Source organism: Amphiura filiformis, unplaced genomic scaffold (genome assembly GCF_039555335.1).
Source record: "Amphiura filiformis unplaced genomic scaffold, Afil_fr2py scaffold_25, whole genome shotgun sequence".
In the NCBI taxonomy this organism is placed as follows: domain Eukaryota; kingdom Metazoa; phylum Echinodermata; class Ophiuroidea; order Amphilepidida; family Amphiuridae; genus Amphiura; species Amphiura filiformis.
The window spans coordinates 627,334-648,763 of NW_027305489.1; the positions used below are offsets into that span (position 1 = coordinate 627,334).

At 37.5% G+C, this 21,430-nt stretch overlaps 1 protein-coding gene across 1 annotated transcript in view; it reads right to left on the minus strand.

Annotated features, from left to right (window-relative positions):
* Positions 1-21,430, minus strand: part of LOC140143634 (ankyrin repeat domain-containing protein 17-like) — a 64,977-nt gene that overhangs the window by 17,068 nt on the left and 26,479 nt on the right. The window contains 18 exon segments of the mRNA XM_072165449.1: positions 148-361; positions 2,122-2,203; positions 2,206-2,263; positions 2,625-2,770; positions 3,744-4,076; positions 4,393-4,536; positions 5,002-5,508; positions 7,851-7,944; positions 8,366-8,506; positions 9,432-9,647; positions 10,102-10,211; positions 10,900-11,091; positions 11,601-11,790; positions 12,829-12,971; positions 13,419-13,652; positions 15,815-15,962; positions 16,706-16,850; positions 20,684-20,846. Of these exon segments, the coding sequence (XP_072021550.1) occupies positions 148-361; positions 2,122-2,203; positions 2,206-2,263; positions 2,625-2,770; positions 3,744-4,076; positions 4,393-4,536; positions 5,002-5,508; positions 7,851-7,944; positions 8,366-8,506; positions 9,432-9,647; positions 10,102-10,211; positions 10,900-11,091; positions 11,601-11,790; positions 12,829-12,971; positions 13,419-13,652; positions 15,815-15,962; positions 16,706-16,850; positions 20,684-20,846 (3,260 nt within the window).

Sequence of the window (21,430 nt, forward strand, 5' to 3'; positions counted from 1 at the left end):
TGATGCAATAGATTATAAATGGACCTTGCATTGGATAAGTTTTCTAATGTGTCCAATGTTTACTTAAATTCTTCTACCTCATCAAATAATTTATTATACTTATGCATCCCTGCACTAAATGTTATACACTTCAATTAACACTCATACCTTTGCCCGATGTTCCACATTAGCCCTACGATCTACCAATAGACTAACCACCTCGGTCCTGCCTTGGAAACAGGCTAACGTGAGGGCGGTATTGCGATTGGTCTCAATTTGTGCGTTGATGTCACTGCCCATGTCCAGCAGAAGTTTCACTGCTGCTGTATGGCCGTTCATCGCCGCTAGCATGAGTGGGGAGATGCCGAGTTTACTACCAGTTCTGAAAGGGAAATGATGAGTTAACGAACTTTAGAAAATATCCGATCCTCTATGATTGGTAACATTCCACAGTATTTTCCTTCCTAAATCTTGTTATTATTTTTGCACCACCATTTGATAAGCTGATATATGATAAAGTTTTTGGTGAACCACAACGTACACAGAAAATCCTAAATTTAGAATTGAACCCATTCCCTCTGAGTAAGTGGACATTTTTATGTAATCACCTTTTGACAGGGTATCTTTTGCATATATTTTTTTAATATGATACTGGGACTTTTGCCAGTATTTTAAATTACAATATTAGCCTGAAGGAGATTTGGGTAACACACAAAAAAAATGCAAATATTCGAAATGTGTTGAATCAACTGAGCTAGGAAAAATATTGGGAGAGGTTTATTTTCTTTGGTTATCGAAGAATATATGTGATGCGATCAAGCAAAATCAGTCGAAACTCGCAAATATTGATTTTGAGATATAGCCAAACAAAGGAAATTATCCCCTTTTGTTTCCTGTTGTTTTGGAAACTCTTTGATTACTCATATCTTTGGAACTGGTTGTTCAATTTCAATTGGGTTTTCTGCAAAATGCAGCATTGTGAATGATTTTAACCATACTATAAGAAACTGAAAATTTAATATTTCTTGAGTTCCGACTGATTTTGCTTGATCGCATCACATATATAGAAAAGAGGCTTAGATCAAAAAATGCACATTTAATACTAGTACCCTTGATCGCATCACATATATAGAAAAGAGGCATAGATCAAAAAATGCACATTTAATACTAGTACCCTTGTGCACATACAAATATAATGTTACAATGAGTATTCAGCATGTGGGTACATTATGTACATATCCTACATAAAAGTGACAAAGGAAATATTTCCCAGGTTAATATTAATCCTTCATTCTCAAGTTTACGCAAAATAATAAGATATCAACTGATTAAGTTGCCCCATATTGTGTTCACAAATTTGATTAATTGAGAAATTAAATAATCTCAATTTTTCAGAAGTAACACTTTTTGTAATGATTTGCTTATTCGTTAAGGGATCTGGAATGAGCGTTTTGAGCGTTTCGACAGTATTTTTTGTTGGACATGAGAGCACATCAGACATATCGAATTGCATTCTGAATACGAAGAATGTCTTTCTGATATCAAATGATTTTCATTTTTGAAATTCACGATATAATACAAATTTTATGACAAATTATTAAAATTTGATATTTTTTCACATTTTTGATATATAACAGTCCTCGAAGTAAATTTTATAAATCTAATGATATATTCTTAAAGTGTATGTAGCTGGGAGGAAAAGCCGACGATCAATTGAAAATTTTGACCTTTCATATTGAAGATATGGATTTTTTCCCAAAAGACCTAATTTGTTTTGGTGTTTTGGGAAAAAATTTCGTATCTTCAATACGAAAGGTCAAAATTTTCAATTGATCGTCGGCTTTTCATCCCACCTACATACACTTTTTGTATGAATCATCAGATTTATAAAGTTTACTTCGAGTACGGTTAAATATCAAAAATATCAATTTTTATTCATTTGCCATAAAATGTGCATTACATTGTGAATTTCAAAAAATCAAAATTATTTGATATCAGAAGGACAGTCTTCGTATTCAGAATGCAATTCGATATGTCTCATGTTCTCTAATGTCCCACAATAAATACTGTCCAAACGTTCATACCCCAGCCCTTAAGATCATCAAGCCAATCAATTTTTTTTATCCAAATTGCAATCCTTACCTTGAATTGATCTCAGCATCGTATCTTAAGAGTAGTTTGATGATGTTGACATATCCACCAGATGCTGCAAGACTAAGAGGGTGTAATCTGACACATTGCGATGTTCCTTATTGGCACCACGGGACAACAAGAGGTCTACCACCTATTCCAGGAAAAGAAAAAAAGAATATATTGTAAGAAGCTGACACAAGAAACACATAATGTTGCAATGGAAATTTACAAAACATGGTAAATGATTTGATATGATTTAGCTAGAATTTTGCCTTAAATCCAGGATTCTTGTGAACAGATTTGTAAAATGAGTAAGATTTGATCTTTCCCTGAGAAGTCCTTTTCAGAGGGCTGAGCTTTCGAACTCTAGCAAGTGCCATCTTCAGAGCAACTAAATAAACATGATGATGCGCGTTATATACACTATAGGGTATTTAATCCTTCCTAGTATGACTCAAAGTATGTATGCTATTACAGCAGTACCAATGTACCAACAAACATTGTCTACTTACATCATATCTGCCACCAGAACAGGCCAATGAGAGGGGAGTATCCTTGGTACGCTCTGACTGTGCCTCAATGTCCGCCCCATGATTCAGGAGGATCTCTACTGTCTTGTAATGACCTGCTGTAGCTGCCAGGATTAGCGGCGTAAAACCTAACAACAAACAGAAACACAGGTATGATTAGATGAACTCCTATAATCATTCATTACTTTGGTTGTCAAAAGCTCAATCATTAAGATGTAATTTCTCTTTACAATTGTGATTTTTATTATCGTATTTATTTCAATTTTATGTTGTTAGAACTAAGATCCTTGAATCTGTCTAATTAGATGAATTCTCTTTTGCAAGGACAAGACTTATTATTCACATTATATCCAAATTATAAATGATTTTGTAAAATTCAAAGACACAATCCTGATGCAATAGTCTACTCTGAAGAAAGTAGACATTCTTGTTTCAGAGTTAGGCAAATTTAATCAAATCATTTTGTGCAAATGAAGGATAATAGACAAACCCACATTCCAGCTTGGTCTGTTTAACAAGATGCACATTTTCATTGGCATGGAGGACAAATAATTTATTTTAAGCTCATTGTGTAACACCACAACATTTCTCCATTCCAAATTGGCTTGTATTAAACGGGTCCGTTATGGGGGAACCAAAAGAGTATACATTCATTTTTTTCTGTACAGGTCAAAATTGATCAATATCAGTATCTTAAAAAACAGCATGTTATTAAAAAAAAGTGTGCTAAAGGATCAAGGATGTAATTGGCAGTACAATGCATAATAATCTTAACACTTGGACAAGTAAATACTCAAAACACAGTATACAAGATACATGTTAAAACAATCCAGGGGTACGCTATTGAGCTATTCCAGTTGAAATCAATACACTCCCTATGGAAGACATGACCTTATTCTCCCACACAGTGGGTGTAGATTTCAAATGGAGTCATCCATTCAGATAGCCACATTTGAAATTCACACTCCCTGTGTGAGAGATTAAAGGTATGTCTTCCATAGGGGTGTATGGTTTTCAACTGGAATAGCCTCCCTCCGTTAAATCAGCAAAATGCAAACATGGGTGTCTGTATTCTCCATTTTAATTCAATTATTGTCTTACCTTTCTTATCCCTATGCTCCATATTAGCTCCCTTGTCCAGCAGCATTTGTACCAGCTCATCATGTCCACCGGCGCACGCAATGGTCAACGCAGTGTCGTGGTTACTCTCCGTCTGCGCATCAATCTCCACGGGAGGGTGAGGCATAAACGGAGCAGCGTCAAACCCTGCCCCTGGAGAGGCCGGGTCCGACAGGTGACTGGAGGGGGATTGATGGGAGGTGGTGAGGGGGAGGGGGGAAGACACTCTACAGGGTATGGATGGTGAATCACACTGCGTGCCTACGGATTGAGTTTGAGGGGCAGGTTTCTTGTTCTCGGCTGTATGGTTGTCTTCTGTAATGCAAAATGCACATGATACCGATTAGTTTCCCGCCAGTCAATTTATTACAATTAGAACTTTAGAAAGTTTCTTTCATGACCTCCCAAGTTTTCAAGTTTTTGTTTCACATATCTATTATACACAAACAAAATGCTTATCCAGACTTTTTTTTTCTTTTTCATTCTGCACTTAAATTTCGTAAGAATCACATTACGATGCATGATTCACAGTATAGTATTGGTTAATGTTCTTAAACTTGATTTCAAGTTGAATTTTTGTCTAAACCAGTATTCAAAACAAACATCTTGGTTTTCTTCAACCATAACCTACCTCGTTCTCCAGTGTCATGCAGTGAACAAGCTGGTGCTGCCACCATCAACCCTGCATCCACATCAGTGCCATCTCCCTCTTCATCCTTTTTACCTTTCTTCTTCACTACCTCTACCTCCTCCTCCTCATAGTCTACATCATCGCCTCGCCATCAATTAGACCAAGATCTGAAGGTGGTTCCATTGTTCCCAGTAAGGTCTGCATGTCTGGTAGTGGAGTGGCAGCTGCCATTTCTGCAATTCGTTGAAGGTTTGCCACATCTTCCGCACTGAAGCTGACCTGGTTGCCAGCGTCAGCCATCTCGGATGCGGTTTGTCTGAGTAGCTCCGCATCGCTGGTCGAAATGCCGTTCGGGAGGGAATCAGAGCGGGTAGGTGGGACCTCTGCACCAGGCGGTGTTGTATCTTCTAAGACAGTATCGATGCCTCCATGTTCCATGGCTGTACCTACATCATGACTTTGAGAGCTGAGATCTTCTTGGGAGCTGGCACTGGTACTGACGTCTTCCTCTGGTGTGGTTTGGTTTACATGGTTGAGCTTTATCTCGCGCATATCCAATGCAGAATCATCGATATCCTCTTCTGCACCATCGCCAATTCTTGGACTAACTGTTCCCACAGAGTTTGCTAGCCTTGTTGTTGTTTGCTTCAGACCCGCTTTTGCCCTCTTGCGTTGTTGACACTTGGCCTTGACCCATAATGACATCGCCTGCAAGGCGGGAGGAAACGTTGAAGTCGTGCGTTTGCTGCCCTCTTGAGGCTGCAGCTGCTAGCGCTTCTTGACTCAAGTCCGTCAGCGACTGAACTTTAGTCACATCCATCCTCTGCTGCAGTTCTCGTTCCACCTTCTGCAGCTCAGCAATGATCTGCTGCTTTTCAAGAATCTGCTCTTCGGCAGACTTGGAGCGTTTGCCGTGTGGTTTACCGATCTTCATGTCCGGTAAGGATTTGGCCGCTCGTTCGAGGATGGATGTTGGGAAGTTAGTTGGGAGCACAGAAGCAGCTATCTCAGCATCGAGGTCTTCCGTTGAGGAGGAGGAGGTGGGTTTTCTTTGGCTCAAGTCATCAGTATTGGTTGGGGAGGTATGAGTAGCTGCTGATGAATCAATGGAAGAATCTGTGAGAGTAAAATATCAAGAAGACAAAATCATGACCAATGTTTACATCTTTCAATTTCAATGTAATGAGATTGACAAACGTTTGTTGTAATTACTTCAGGGAAGTTCAGTCTGCCACACAACAAATAGAATTAAGATTTTCAGAAAATTACCAAGTTGAAATGTCCAAAGATTTGACCAAAGTCATAATATGCTTCACCTCCTTACACAACCTCATGATGCTCATTGTTTGACCCATTACAGCTAAAGGTATCTTACTGGTAATATTTTGAAAGTGGAGATTTAATGCTAATTTTGCAAATAATAAAATTCCCATTGTGACGATATGAAGAAAAAATAAGTTAATTTTTCTTATCATTTTCTTCACATTTTGCAAATTTTAATCACCAATATCTAAGAACTAATCTGGCTAACATAAGGTAACTTTAAAAAAAAAAAAATTCTCTTGGTCAGGCTGACATTATACACAAGGGGAATGGTGCCGAGAAAGCAGTGAGCATGTGTGTCTGGCTGCATGTCTTCTTTGCTGACCAGGTTGCTTTGTGCTTACCCTGAAATTTAATCTAAAGGGTCAACATGCCTGGGTGTCAAGTTTTTTGATGTCTATTTTCTTATGCTTGGTTAAATTTTATGATTGCCAAATCCATAAAATACTCACTAATTTTAGACTTTCGCCATCTCGGCTGATGGCTTCTTCAGAAATGACCATTGGGATCCACTTTTCCCATGCGGTTTTGGCCGCTGCTTTTCTCATCTCTCGGAGGCTTGGTTCTTATAAGTGGATCGTATACATGGTCTAGAGAGTAGCTGCCGATGTCCCTGTTGACTGTTTTGTCCCCCCGCCTTCTAATCCAAATCGCTTCTCTGATGAGTCTTGTTTGCTGGTTCCCGTCTTTTTCAAGTAGCTTAGGCTCCTCCCAATTGATGACATGGTTCTCAATGGCAATGTGGTCGGTTATGGCAGATTTATTTAATTCCGAAGTTGAAACAGTTCTATTTTTTCTGGTGTATTTTCTGTTTGCGACTTTTTCCGCATCAGTTAAAATATTTTTTGATGAAGTGGGTGTTGTGAATCGAAATTCAAATATTGGTCGGTATGTGTTTTCTTTCTATATACCAGAAGCTTAACTGTACCATCTTCCTTTCTCACAATCAGTGTGTCTAGAAACGGGATCTTGCCATCACACTCTTCCTCATAGGTAAACTTGATGTTTCCTGTTGTGTCTACCGTGTTTAGGTGCTCAGTTAGCTGTTCTGTAGTGTCTTTCTTTATAATTTCCAGGACGTCATCGACGTAACGACGCCATAGCCGGGGTTTACATTCTAACGGAGCGGTGGCGATGGCCTTCTTCTCCAACCACTCCATGAAAAGGTTTGCGATTATCGCACTGACTGGCCTTCCCATTGCTGCGCCGAATCTTTGTCGGTAGATCACCCCTCTGAATGTGAAGTAGGTAGTAGTCAAGATGAACTCTAGTAAGCCCATAATGTCGCTGGCAGTTAAATTAGTCCTATTTGATAATGTTGTGTCTTCTTCTAGTCTCTCTCTTATGATTTCCATTGTCTCCTGAATTGGTGTGTTGGTGAATAAAGCGACCACGTCGTGGCTATTAAAAATCTCTCCCTCTTCCACGAGAACGCCAGACAGCTCCTCTGCGAGGTGCTTTGAGTTGATGACATGATGTTCTGATTTACCCATGATAGGAGACAAAATTTCCGCCAATGCTTTTGAGGTCTGATATCCAATACTGCCCATGTAGTCCACTATGGGGCGGATGGGGTTACCCTCCTTGTGTATCTTAGTAGTACAATACAGCCTGGGTATTGTTTCCGAAGTAGGATACAAAAGTCTGTATTGGTTTTCCTCAATCTTCTTTTCGCTTTTCAGTTTTTGGAGCAAACCTAGAAGTTTCCTCTTATAAACTGGTGTGGGATCTGGGAGAAAATCACCGGAAGCAGCGGCCAAAACCGCGGGAAAAGTGGATCCCAATGGTCATTTCTGAAGAAGCCATCAGCCGAGATGGCGAAAGTCTAAAATTAGTGAGTATTTTATGGATTTGGCAATCATAAAATTTAACCAAGTTCAATTTCTACAATCCTACAAATGCATCTATTTCATATTTTCTTATGTATTTTATTGTTTTTTACTCCATATTTTTACCTTTATTTCAGTTTCAAATTTGCCGCCTTTGGCCCCCATGGACCAGAACGTGTCACATATGGTAAATTCTTTGCAATAATTGAAATATTTATATGATCTGTTTGTATAACATCAGGCATTTGTAATGCTCCCTAAGAGGAACTTTTGTACAAACAGATTTAGTGTAATAAGTTTACTGACCTTGTTGCCTAGCCTCTTGAGTTTCTTCAGGATGCTTATCGGGTTCCTGTGGAGGGACCACCGTATGAAGGGCTTGGGTTGGCACTCGAGGGATCTAGAAAAAAATTGTATTACAATTGATATAGATGTATCAAAGTGCTTGACTATCATTTCTGTTATAAAACCATCTTGTGAATGGAGGAGTAACAATTTAACTTCAACAAAAATGAGATTAATATGTTGCAGGTGTCTTTTGCAAACACAGTTTATAGCACTCACAGGAGGATGGTCCAAATTCACCAAAAAAAAAGAAAAGAAATGTGGTTGAATAACTTTGAGGCTCTAACCACCACTTGCATTTTCATGCTGGTTTTCAATCCATATTTATGAGAGACAAAACGGCCCATTTGAAGGTCCTATAATAAGATTACTAAGTGAATAATTAATAGGTAAACGTTTTGATTTAATGCCAAAATCTCCTTTTTTTTTTTTTTTTTTTCGGGTGAGGCTGTTTATCAGGTCATGTGATTACTTACCTCTCCACTTTCAGGCGTTGGAGGAGTGAGTGTTCCTTCCAATGGACCCGATGAAACTAGATTGTGTGGGTAGCCCAACACTAAGGCCATCACACCAGAATGCCCACCCTTAGATGCTTCGATTAGACAAGTTGAGTTGTCCTGTATAATGAATAAAAGTAAAACACAATGACAATGATGATTACAACTTATCAAAACTGACAGGAAAATAAAAGCATCCTACATCTTGATTCGCTTTATATTTAAAGCCATATTATAACATTTTCATAAGAAATAGAATTGTATTTTTTCGTATAAAATGTTAGTTTTCACTGTCAGATATGTCCTCTTTTAATTTGGGCCCAAACAGACGAGGCAATACAAACAAAATCACTATTTAATACCAGCGCATATGTCACCAATGCGAGCCACTCACTCGAACATGAGAATTACTTGTTTTTTATTACTGTGCATATCAATCAAGTCCCAACTTACGCTTGCATAAATTCACAAAAGCGTGCACCAGTCACACAATATGCAAAACATGGTTCACGTAGGTGGTGCGCCAAGCTGTTTGTACGCTATGATATATCAATCTACGATGTTATGAGTCCCACCGATTACGAGCTGATCAGAGTATAGTCAGATACTGAGTCACCTCAGCCTGATTGTTGGCAACGCTTTTCAGAAATTTCAATACGGGCTATTACAGATACAATCACACACTCCCTATGGAAGATGATTTTAATCATCCACACAGTGTGAATTTCAAATGGGGTTACCTGAATGGGTGACTCCATTTGAAATCTACACCCCTGTGTGAGAGATTAAGGCTACGTCTTCAACATGGAGTGTATGGATTTCAACTAGAATAGCCCTATAGCATTTTCAACTCAACTGGTCTTGTGGTTCCTGTGACATGGGTCTTTTTTTTACATATTGTTTTAGAAATGAGACAAATCAATGAACTTGCACTCAATTTTGATACTAATCCAATGCCCTTGCCCCTATGTTCACTGGATGCATCAACATCTCAGCGCACACTGATTTGCATTCCTCTTTTAACAAGTAACATTTAAAACTTTACCTTGAGTTTATGCGAGGGATCAGCTCCATGAGCCAGCAGTAGTTCCACCACAGGTAGATGACCACCTGCACAGGCTAGAGACAACACGGTGTGGTCGTTGTTGGACGTGGCACGATTCACCTCCGCTCCCCTGCTGATTAGGTATTGAACGGTACAGAGGTGGCCTGCCCTGGCAGCCTTCATCAGTGGCGTTCTGCCACCTTCAGATTCATGCTCCTAAACAAACAAACAAACAAACAAACAAACAAGAAGAATCAACTTATAGGCTTCATACTGCTTGATTATTTAATGCACTTCAGAATACAACTACACAAAGCGATAGCAACATCAAACATCCCATGTGATTTGATTGCATAATCATTTGAAATCAGATATACACACAAACTTTTTGACTGGGCAATGTTCACACTCAGTGGTTCAAAACTGGGGAGGAGAAAACAACATTTCTCTTCATTTTCTTCCTTCCTCCTTTCCTTTCCCTTCTCCAAAAAGAAGATAGGTATTTAGAGTTAAAGGATATCTAGATTTGTCTTCAAGACAAGGTCTTACAAAACAAACATTAAGGAAACCCTACATAAACCAAAATCTGCTAGTGAATAGAACTGTATCCACCGCCATTGATTCATAATGAAATATCCTTTTAAATGTCATTGTATGAATGCTGACTTACCAGGTCAGCACCAGAAGCCAAGAGTACATCTGCCACATCGGTGTGCCCATTCTCACAGGCGTAAGTGAGGGCGGTATCCCCAGTTGCAGTCGTAGCATGCACATCAGCATCTACACACACAAGGGAAAAACAGAGGAATACATATTATTGCTATGATTCATTTTAAAATCTTCACAACTCTCTCCTTTTTCCATTTCAATCCTATAGCAATTTAACATGAGAAATCAGGGCTTAAATTACATGGGCTATTCGAGATTAACCCACAACTTTCACAAAAATGCTCCTGTGAAAAGTACATAAAAGTGCTACCTTTTATAGAATCTGTTCAACTAGCCCTCATAATCAGAAATGTACTTTTCACTATGAGAAATCACAGATAATCAGCTGAGATTTATAGCATTACAGAATGGTTTAAATCCACCAGAACTTGAACAAGAGTTTTAAAACACTTAGGAATGCTGTGAAACTTCCCAATTTCAAGAAATTTCCCACTTTTAAAATGGAACAGGATAAGCAATTTGTGATGTTTGTATGCAGGTTTGATCTCTGAATTGATATAAAAATTCTTTTTTATAGGTTTTACTTTAAAAACCATGAGTAAGGAGAGAATTTCAAACCATTTTTTGAGAGAATAACTTACAATTAAAAAAAATAGCATAAAACACAGAAATATTTGTTAATTAAAAGGGAAAAAAATTGAAAAGTTTAACAAACTACCTAAAAATTTGTTCTTGTCCGAGCAACTTGTTAAAAGGCACATGTGCTTATTATCAAATATTTAGTATAGAGTCAACATACCTTTGCTGAGGAGGAATTTGACCAGTTCAACATGACCTTCCTGGGCAGCTTCCATGAGAGGTGTGGAACAGCCGAGCTCAATGTCTGCTCCTACCTCAATAAGAAACTTGGCCACTTCTAAGAAACCACCGCAGCAGGCTAACGTCAGGGCAGTCTCCTGGGTTTCCTCCGTTTGCGCATCAATGTTGGCACCTGAAAAACGTATACGTAAAGAAGAAGTTAAATAATTGATTATGGGGAATGATTAATGCACAGAAAGTTGGAAGATTCCATTTGCTACCTACAATCCAGGAAAGAAATAGTTGGCACACTTGCACTAAACAATGGAAATGTGTGCCCTATCAAAATTGGAGAGGTGAGTGAAACATGCATGCAATATATGTGAAGTACAGACTCCCCCTCTATATCTCACCCTTCCCCACTAACCATCTTTCAATGTTGGAGGGTCTCACGGACCTGTTGACAACATGGCTTAGTCCAACATTGAATTGAGGGGAGCGGGGGCAGAGATATGCCAAAAGACAGGCAAAGTGTGCCAACCTTTTTTTCCTGGATCTATTATCATACCCTATGGATCCTATAGAAATTGCAACTTGACACTGGGTTTGTTGTGGATGGACACAATGCAATCTGTGTTCCCATAAAAACAATTGTGCTCCCCATCCCCTCTCTCCTGGTATAAACTTTGATAAGTCCTTTACCTTGGGCTAGTAGGAGTGCTACCATCTCTTCATGGCCTTCTCTGGCTGCTTCCATCAGAGGGGTGTAGCCTTCATCATTGACCTCCTCTATATTGGCTCCTCGCTCTATCAATAGAGCAGCCAATTTCACATGGCCACCACAGGCGGCAAGGGTCAGGGGAGATTCAAAGCTGTCAGCCGGCATGTTCACCTGCAGTGAAAAATACAAACAAAACAATTCATGGTAATGTTGTAACTTGAGTAAATCGTAAAGCATATCACAATAATCCAAATTACAACTTTCAAATGTGAGCGTTTAGTCTAGTGTAAAACTCAATTTTGCAGCAAATTTAAAAAAGTTTGATGGCTCATTGTGAAGTGTTGGTTAAAAATTTATCTCAATATTTACTATTTTTACATAAGCCCTTGCTAGTACGAGGAAAATTATAAGTTGCAACAATTGAAGGCAGGTTATTTAGTAAATATATTGACAAAAGTGTCTTTCGGTAACAAGTGTTACACTCTATGAGAGTACCTCAAACTAAGTATTGACACAAGTGTAAATTGAATTTTACTTATTGTTTCTGAAAAACTTATTTCCCACACTGCATATATACATTGTAGGCCTATTTTTTTATAAGATTGATCCCAACTCTAAAAATAGAGCCAATTGGTAAAATTAAAAACATAGAACACATGACTTTTTCCCCCATTCAAAGCACACTATCGGAAAAGTAGACTTTTTCACAGTAAACAATATCCTAACAGGTTAATAATTTTTTCCCTGACACTTGCATGTGTTTGGAATGATATAAAAATAAAAAATGCAGTACTGGAGCAATTTCATTTTTTTTAGATATGTCGAATCTTTCATGGAATTGCCCATTTTAGAAACTCAACAAATGAATACTGCTGTATTTAGAAACTTATCATTTTATAGGGTATAACAATAGAGTAACTACAAAAGAAACTATTAAACTGTCAATTTTTAAGAAGAATTGTGTCAATTATCAGCTATCGCCAATTCAGCCAAATGGCCTATTCCTACTGTTCACATTTTAAAGTGTTTTATGGTTTTATGTTGCTAGTCCGAAGAGTCAATAACTTGGTTAGAAACCCTAATCATTACCCTAATAAACTTAACCCTAGCCCATAACCTAAGCCCTAATCCTAAAATTAAACCTAGCCCTAACCCTGACACTTAATCCTAACTCTGACCCTAAATCCACAGATGTACAACACAACTAACCTGAGCGCCATGGTCTAGAAGTAGCCTCGCGACTTCTACGTGTCCATCCATGGAAGCTTCCATGAGGGCGGTGTGCATCTCGTCAGTCTTGTGCTCGTGGTCTGCACCTGCTTCTAACAGGAACTTCACCATCTCAAGGTGGCCTATAAAATACACAGAAACAGATTAGACATAAAATGCACCATGGTGGAGTTTAAAAATTGTTTGCTTGCCCTCAAATGAATTTTAACAATTGGATCGGTTGGTCGGGAATTCTAACGTGCACTACGACAGCGAATAGAAAAGAAAAACTTTTTTCTGATTTCCAAAATTAGGGTCTGTTGGTTGAGGAAAGCAAACATCTTTTTGGGGGCTATATAAGTATAAACATGTGCTTCAACAACATTTTCTAACAATAAGTGCCTATTATTACAGTAAAGTTGAACCACACAAACTCGATTTTGAACAAAAACGAAAGAGTAGCATGGCAGTGGTTAAAGATTTTGTATATATAATGATATGATTCATGTTTTCATTCAAAAGTAGAGGCAAATTCTCTCCATAATTTCGTATTTTTAATAGAGGTACGACTGAAAATTGAGTTTAGTTACCTTTATAGCAAGCTAGCGTGAGGGCGCTTTCCTTGAATTCATTGGAGTGGGTGTTGATGCCAGCACCTCTATCCAGCAGTACTTTGGCAATCCCAACATGACCACTGCTGGCAGCTTCCATCAGCGGCGTGTGCCCGTTCTCATTGTGGTCTTCAATGTTGGCGCCGCTATCCAGTAGGACTTTGACGACTTCTTCGTGACCACCGCTACAGGCGTACATCAGAGGGGTGTTGCCTGAAGGAAAATGAAAAACAAAAAAATTTAATTATGTTCACTGATCTTCACCAAGTATAAATGACATATGGCACTGAAAATGTGCCCAGTTACCAGGTCACAAAGTTCACCCTATTTGAAGCTGAGGAGCAATATTTGTTAGAAAATGGAATTACAAAATGCAATAGAATGCTTATTTATTAAAGGTTGTGTCGCAATTTGCACTCCACTTTTGCAACAGGCAAATTTAGGAGACAGCAATGCAACACAGCTTAATTTGAGGTCTTGCAGTTATAAACAAGTCTTACTTTTAATATACTGACACTATCTGGCCAAAGGAGGCATTTTTGAAATGTGAGTTACTTGAATTAGTACCTTATACAAACATTAGGCTACCATATAGTGAAAACACCAAAGGTCTAGCATACTTGGTTCTAAAGTTATTAAGTTTTGTGATGTCTATTTTCTTGTGTATTTTATTGGGGTTTTTTTACTCCATATTTCTGCCTTTATCTCAATTTCAAATTTGCTGCTTTTGACCTCCATGGACCAGATTGTGTCACATATATAATTGAAGAGAAAGAAATGAAAAGATACATCATGGGGGAAAATTCAATTCAAAAACAAAAAGTTTCTTGGTATTCAAATCTTCCTTATTCAATGTTAATAGTATGGCATAGTTGGATACAAAAAAATTGTCAACCTTAGCCATCCTGGTTTTCAAAGCACTGCATTTGTTCCAAGAAATCTTCCCATAGCCTTCCTGTTTTCCTTGAATTGTTCTTCATAACCAGGCACGAGTGCATTGTTATGAATTGCTTAAATATGTATACATAGGCAATTGTTTTAAATCATAATACTGTGAGTGGAACTTTTAACATTGAAAATCCTCTTTCTAGCCTAGCAACTTCAGACTTGTCATAAAACTTCAAAATTTTGCAACACACATGCATGATCCAAAATTAAAATTCCATAACTTTCCATGTTTGAACTGATTTTTAAAATGTGTGTGAAATATTAAATAACAATATTAAAGTATACCAATGTGTTTCCCCCCTTTTTACAAAACACCCCTAATAAAACAAGTTTCAAACTATCAACAAAAAGTCACTCCCTAAACAAGAATATTATAGACTACATATTGCCACCAAGCAAGTTTTTGGCCACCAAAACCCCAACATTATTTGATGCAATTTACGAATGCTTTGGAAAAAAGTAAGTTGACCAGGTTTAGAAACTTAAGGCACTCACTAATTCCCAGGTACCTGATTTCCCGCCCGTCCTTCAATAGAAATGGTCTTTTCAACCTTGAATAAAAAGTAATTTTAGGGTCTACAACTTCTTCAATTTTTGTAGCAAAGACATTTTTATTAAATTTTTTTGATGTGTTTTTTCAGGTACCTGGATTCCCGCCCAAAAATTCAACCGGGTACGCGAGTACATAATTACCTGTTAGGTGAGAGCCTTGGAAAAAATACCCTTTTTTTTTTTTAAATCAGTCTTTTTAACACCTGTTCACATCATGCAAGTTACTTGCCTTGTTAAAAAAAAAAAAATCAAGAGATTTTTTTGGTCATACATGTGTACAGTGTCTTTCTTGAGTGGCATGTTTCTTAGATTTTCACCACTTGGATCCCAAAAATTTAACTTCAAGTAGTAAAGACCCTATGGACACCTCCCTGGACCCCCAAGTTTTAGAGGCTAGTCAGGCCTTATATTAAGTATGCCTGGACCAGGAGCTAAAATGATTATTGAAATCTCCCTGTGTTAATCTGAAATCGGCTGGTGAACGCTCCTTTCATTTCGCTGCTCCGGCTGTTTGGAATTTGCTTCCAAACAGCCTCAGTAACAAACATTCGCTTACTCAGTTCAAAAAGCAACTTAAAACTCATCTTTTTCGTCGTGCTTTTCCGGATTCACGTATGTAACTTGTTTGTCTTTATTGTTTGTGCGCCTTGAGTTCTTTTGAAGATTGTGCACCTACTAAGAACCCTCCATTATTATTATTATTATTAAAATGAGCTCCTGGTCCCAAAGATGGCTTCTGGTCCTGTAGCTTGTAGTGTAAAATATTGGATACACCAGGAGCCAAAACTGGGCAACTATGGGGTAAAAAAAGCCTGGGTGTCTGGTTAATATAAGCCTTGAGGCTAGTACTGCCCCATGATGTATGAATTACTTACCTGCAGCAGATGTTGCATTGATATCAGCCCCATACTCCAGTAGTAGTTTGACAACACCTACATGGCCAGCACTAGCTGCTTCCATCAGTGGGGTACAATCCCCCTTATGACCCCTGTCTTCCACATTGGCGCTCATCTTTAATAGCACCTAGAAAATATATAAATCATGTTTAGAATCATATCAACACTTCTTTTTTTTTTTTTTTACCTGTGATTTTTGTTGTTGCCACTTCCTCTAAACATTGAGAATTTGAGATGTCATGTTACCACAAACCTATGACTGTAGCAGTCAAGTTAGCTCAATCGATAAGGCGTTCGACTATGGTGCGAGAGGTTGCGAGTTCGAACCCTGGTGGTGCCTAGTATGCTCTCGTGGAAAAATTGAGTTAGCTTGAAATTCCCTTGGACAAGGAACTCATTGCTAATTTGTCTCGTTGTAACCCCTACGAAACTCGGGAAGCTGATCCTGGTTGCGATGGTTATTTGTGGAATGTCCAGGGTGTGCACTCTTGAAGCAGCAAAGTCCCTGAATTGTTGTTTAATGGTTTATGGAATGATGTGGGGCCATAGTGGTCAGCGACAACCTGTAAAGTGTGCTGAGGCTTGTGGATCAACGTCTAGGCGTTGTGCCTGTGCGTAGCGCACTATAAATCACTGCGCTTTTTTTTTTTTTTTTTTTTATATGAAAGGAACAAGCCAAGAGATGGACGAAGTCCTGTACGAGGGAGGCAGTAAAATGTTGAATATCGCTGACAATATGATTTGATTCTCACAGAATTTTATTGCCGAGTACTACTACAAGTAGAACTAAAGTGTGAAAACTGTAGTCTTAAACAAACTGCTCTTAAAAAGTGCTCTTACGTTAACTTTCTATCTCAAAATCTACCTTACCTGTGCTAATTCGTAGTATCCGCCTGAGCAAGCAAGCGAAAGTAGGCTCTCTCCTTCTTCTGTATTCTCATGGAGAGCTTTATCGTCAGGCCCTCGCTTCAAATTTCCAGCTTCGTCTATGACCCCGGCTTCAAAGAATGCAGCTCTGAAAGAAATTTCATAAAATAAAGATTTGCCAAACACCCACGATATCGTACATTTTTCATTTCAAGGAATTTAAAGAATTTGTTACTATGCAATTGATTGACTAGACCATAAAAGATGACAACTCATTTAAATAAACAAGATTAATGCACATCTTTGTCAGAATCAATATGTTGACATATTAACGCGGCTGTGTACTCTAGCCATTGTTTCTTTCTCAAAATTGAGTTTTTATGATATGTTTGTACCTTGTTATGTTTTTTATAAATACAAGGAATGAAAATCCAGATTTGTAAACTCCAACTGCAATATTTTAAGGATTTTATTTCACTATTCCACTCGTGTTTGAAATTGAAAAGGAAAGAAAATCTTTGTTGTACCAGCAAGGTACACGCGCGCAACAACTCATCGCGTTAGCATCGCGCAATTTGTTAACGCTACAAATACGCTGACGCATACGCTGACGCTTATCTGCATGCGCGCGCATCTTATGGAAACACCACGGAAGCACTGATTTCACAAAAACCTAGTGGTCAAATGGCTCCGCTTTTAGCTGATAAAATGTGGGTTTTTTCAAGTTCTTTCCCCGATTTAAATATCAAGTTATGAATGGATTTCGCTCAAACTTCTCAAGGGGCTGTGGATTTACCCGATGTTCACGTAATATAAGTTACAAAAACTGTCGCATTCTCCTGTGAGATTCGATGAAAGTGCAAAATGTGACCACTTTAAACTTCAACGGCCATTATTTCAATGTTCATTTTCTCGGTAAAATGACGATTTAGGTACACGATAACTCAATAAATACAGCATCTATAGGTAAGCAAATATGATCATCGTAAAAAGCATGATCGACTCAAGAAACGGTTTTCTCATTTTTTTATATTTTGGCCTATTTCCGATTTTGGGCATCATTTTGTGCAAATAGGCGTAAAAAAAAAAAAAAAAGTTCATTTTGATGCCTTATATGGTCAATATCTCAAAAATAAGGCCAATATCAAAAAAATAAAAAAAACGTTTTTGGAATGGAGCCTCCAGATTGAGCTAAAAACAAAATAAAATATTTTGGAAAGAGTGTTTTTTTGTTTTGTTTTACCTAACAAATATTGCCAAAAACTAATTTTTTTGTGATTTTCTTCAAAATTGTTGTTTTTACCCCAAATCTGTATTTATATTAAGATTTATTGATGTCTTGCCTTCATAAAAATGTATACTTTTATATGTTTTTCGCGAATAATTACAAAGTTATTGCACTTTTACTACATGCATGTCTGAGAGTACACAGCCACCTTAAAATACTTTGAATTGAATATACCGTAGAATTCTGTCTTAAAGCATACATGCCTCTAAATAAGGTTTTTTTGACCAGAGACAAAAGGCGGACATCCTCCACAAAAAACATTAAGTGGAGTTTGAGCAACTTATTACTGATACAGGTGGCTGTACAAAAATGCATTATTGTAAAACCAATCTATTGTACTGTTTTTGTGGAGGATGTCTGCCTTTTTGTTTTATGAGGATGTCTGCTTTTAGTCTCTTCATAAATAAAACGTTCCTAAAGAGGCATATGTGGTGTGATCAAGCAAAATCAGTCTGAAGTCGGGCATATTCAATTATTAGTTTTTTACATGATTGTATACAGCATTTGCAAAGCTACATTTTGCAGAAAACCATTGAAATTGAACAGTTCCAAAGATATGAACAGTTGAAGTGTTTCCAAAACAATGCAACAACAGAAATTATTGTCTTTGTTTGGCTATACCTGAATATCTGATTTTGCTTGATCGCATTATATTTATGCTTGTACATGGAATTCTACTGCCGCAACGCTGTATAAGCCGCACTGACTTTTGACAGCTCCAAAAATTAAAGTATAAGCTGTGGCTTATATTCTAGAATTTACGGTAGAAGAAGAAGAAAGAAGAAGAAAATGGCAAGAAAGAAATAACACAATTACAGAAAACACTGAACTAGCTTGTATGCTGCCAATTATGTAAAACATTGTGACAAATTTTGGTCTCATTATTTAAAATTTGATGAAATTGTCAATAAGTGCCATACTTGCCACACTTTCTACACAGAATTGTAAAAAAACCTTATTTTAATCTAAATACTGTTACATCCACATGGTGAGTGATGTTTTTGGTTTGTTTATTTGTTTGTTTGTTTGTTAATCTTGGCATGTCCTAATCTCTAGTATGGTTTTGTGAGCATGCATGGAGATTAATGAGACAGAACTGATATTTATTATTAAAGTGTAAACTGAATTCATACTGGTATATAATAAATGAGAATGTGCAGCTCTATACCAATATCCATTCAGCATACTGGATACCAATTAATTGAACATCCGCATATAGCACATTATTATATGATTATAATATCTACAGAAAATATTATGGCCATGTTCACTGCCTCTTGCTGTGAACTGGAGAAAACATACAATCTTTTGTTATGACAGATTGCTATTTTTCTGCTCATTCTAGTTGTCATCCATTTATACAAAATGTATAATTGTGGGTGGTAAAAATACTTGCTTTATCTTAATTGTATTTTACAAAGTATCCTGAACACCACCAACGCAACTTTGCACACAATTCTAAATTCATGTACATCCTGTATTACACAATTTCCCCCTGTAATTTATAAACAGTGATTGCAGGAAGCTTTCAAATAGTCCACTTTCTTTTTTAAATAAATTAAAGGTGGTTCATCAGATTTTTTCATATGCTGTTTTCCATCTTATATTGAGACCTACCATTAAAACAATCTGTCCTTAAATTGTACTGCTTGAGCAGTTTTGATATGAGAAGCAAAAAACGTGCATAACAATGCCCACACAATAGTACATACTTCAGGTGGTGGTTACCCCTTTTACCACATTTATTCAAATCATCTGAATGAAACATATCTTATGCGCATTAAATTGGGCCAATGAGAAAAATACAAGCTTTCTTCTGATAACAAAATCTCAGTTTTTATTTAAGCCATATTTAAGCCATAAACCATAATCTAAATATAGATTTCTATTTCTTTTTCACAAAATGTTAGTTTTCAATATCAGATGTCCCCTTTTAATTTTGAGCCAAACAACTGAGATAAAGTAAAGAAAATCACAATTTAATTCCAACGCTAATGTCGCCAATGCGCGCACTCCTTAGATCATGACTCAGTTGGTCCTTTTGATGCGTTATGCCCATTAATGTACATTCTATTACCTCCACGACCCATTATTCAAAATTGCGCACTGTGATTTGTTGAAACGCATCACGTGAAAGACCATTAATTAACAATAAAGTGGCCAGGGCAACAAACTATATCATATGTTCTTCTCGCATCACAGCGCACAGCAAAGCGTGATGCACTATATTAGCGCTGTTACGCACTCTCCGCAAAGCATTACGCTTGGTTACGTGTTCAATAATTCTGCAATACTCGCTATCACTTACGCTTTGGCTACGCGTAGGCGCTCCACCTTGAGGTAAACAACTTCAAATATTTGCGCAAAAAAAATGGATATTTTCTCTTTAAAATGCACTATATTTGTGGTAATAGAATAGAAATAAAAGGTGCAGCATTATCCTCTACACACAAATAATGTGTCCTCACCCATTATTAACGTTTTACTGCCTTGGACACATTATTTGCATGCAAAGGATAATGCATTACCCTTTATTTCTTATTACAATCATGTAAAAACAGAATTTTGACCAAATTGAGGGTGTCCTCCTCAGCAAATGTTACAATATGGCTTTGACAGAAAATGGGAGATGAGGCTGCCGAATAAGCCACACACCTTTAAAACTAGAGGGAGGAAAATAGGGGGATACCTACCCTTCAGCTCCTTGGCCTACAAATGAGCCAGCATTCTCTGCTCTCATGCGAAATAGAGCTGCTTCCGCCTCATCAAGGGCTGAACTCACCGATGAGGTCAGTCGCCCAAGAATCTCAGGGTCTGTGAGGGCTTTACCGTCAGCTGTGGTCAGTTTATCAATACCTATTATAAGAAATGACAAAACAAAAGGAATGGTGGTTAGAGATGGCTATATTCTTTATGTTATTTGACGTCATAGTGTGACTTCAAATTTGATCTTTATCAGGTCAACTGGTTTATGGTATCTGTTCGGAACCACAATCAAAATGATCACAACACAAAGTCAATGAGTTGCTAACAGGTGTGCAAACCAAGGATGAACCAGTAACTAAGATATGACATAATCTGTATAAACCACTACGATGATGAACAGGCCTATTTATGATTGGGAATGGATAGAACAAGAATGGCCTGTGGCATTAATTTTTTTTTAAACAATGATTACATTGAATTTCAAGAGGGCACTTAAACACATTATTTTAAAATATCTTAACAATGGGATATCATATTTTCATAAAAATATGGAGTAAAAAACAATAAAATACATAAGAAAATTGATATAAAAAAACTACATAACTTTAGAACCAAGTACGCTAGATCTTTAAGGGGTTTTCAGTAAATGATACCATGTTGTATGTATAATGTAATAATTACAGTAACTCAATTTTCAAAAATGCCTCCTTTGGCTTGGCCCCCATGGACCAGAT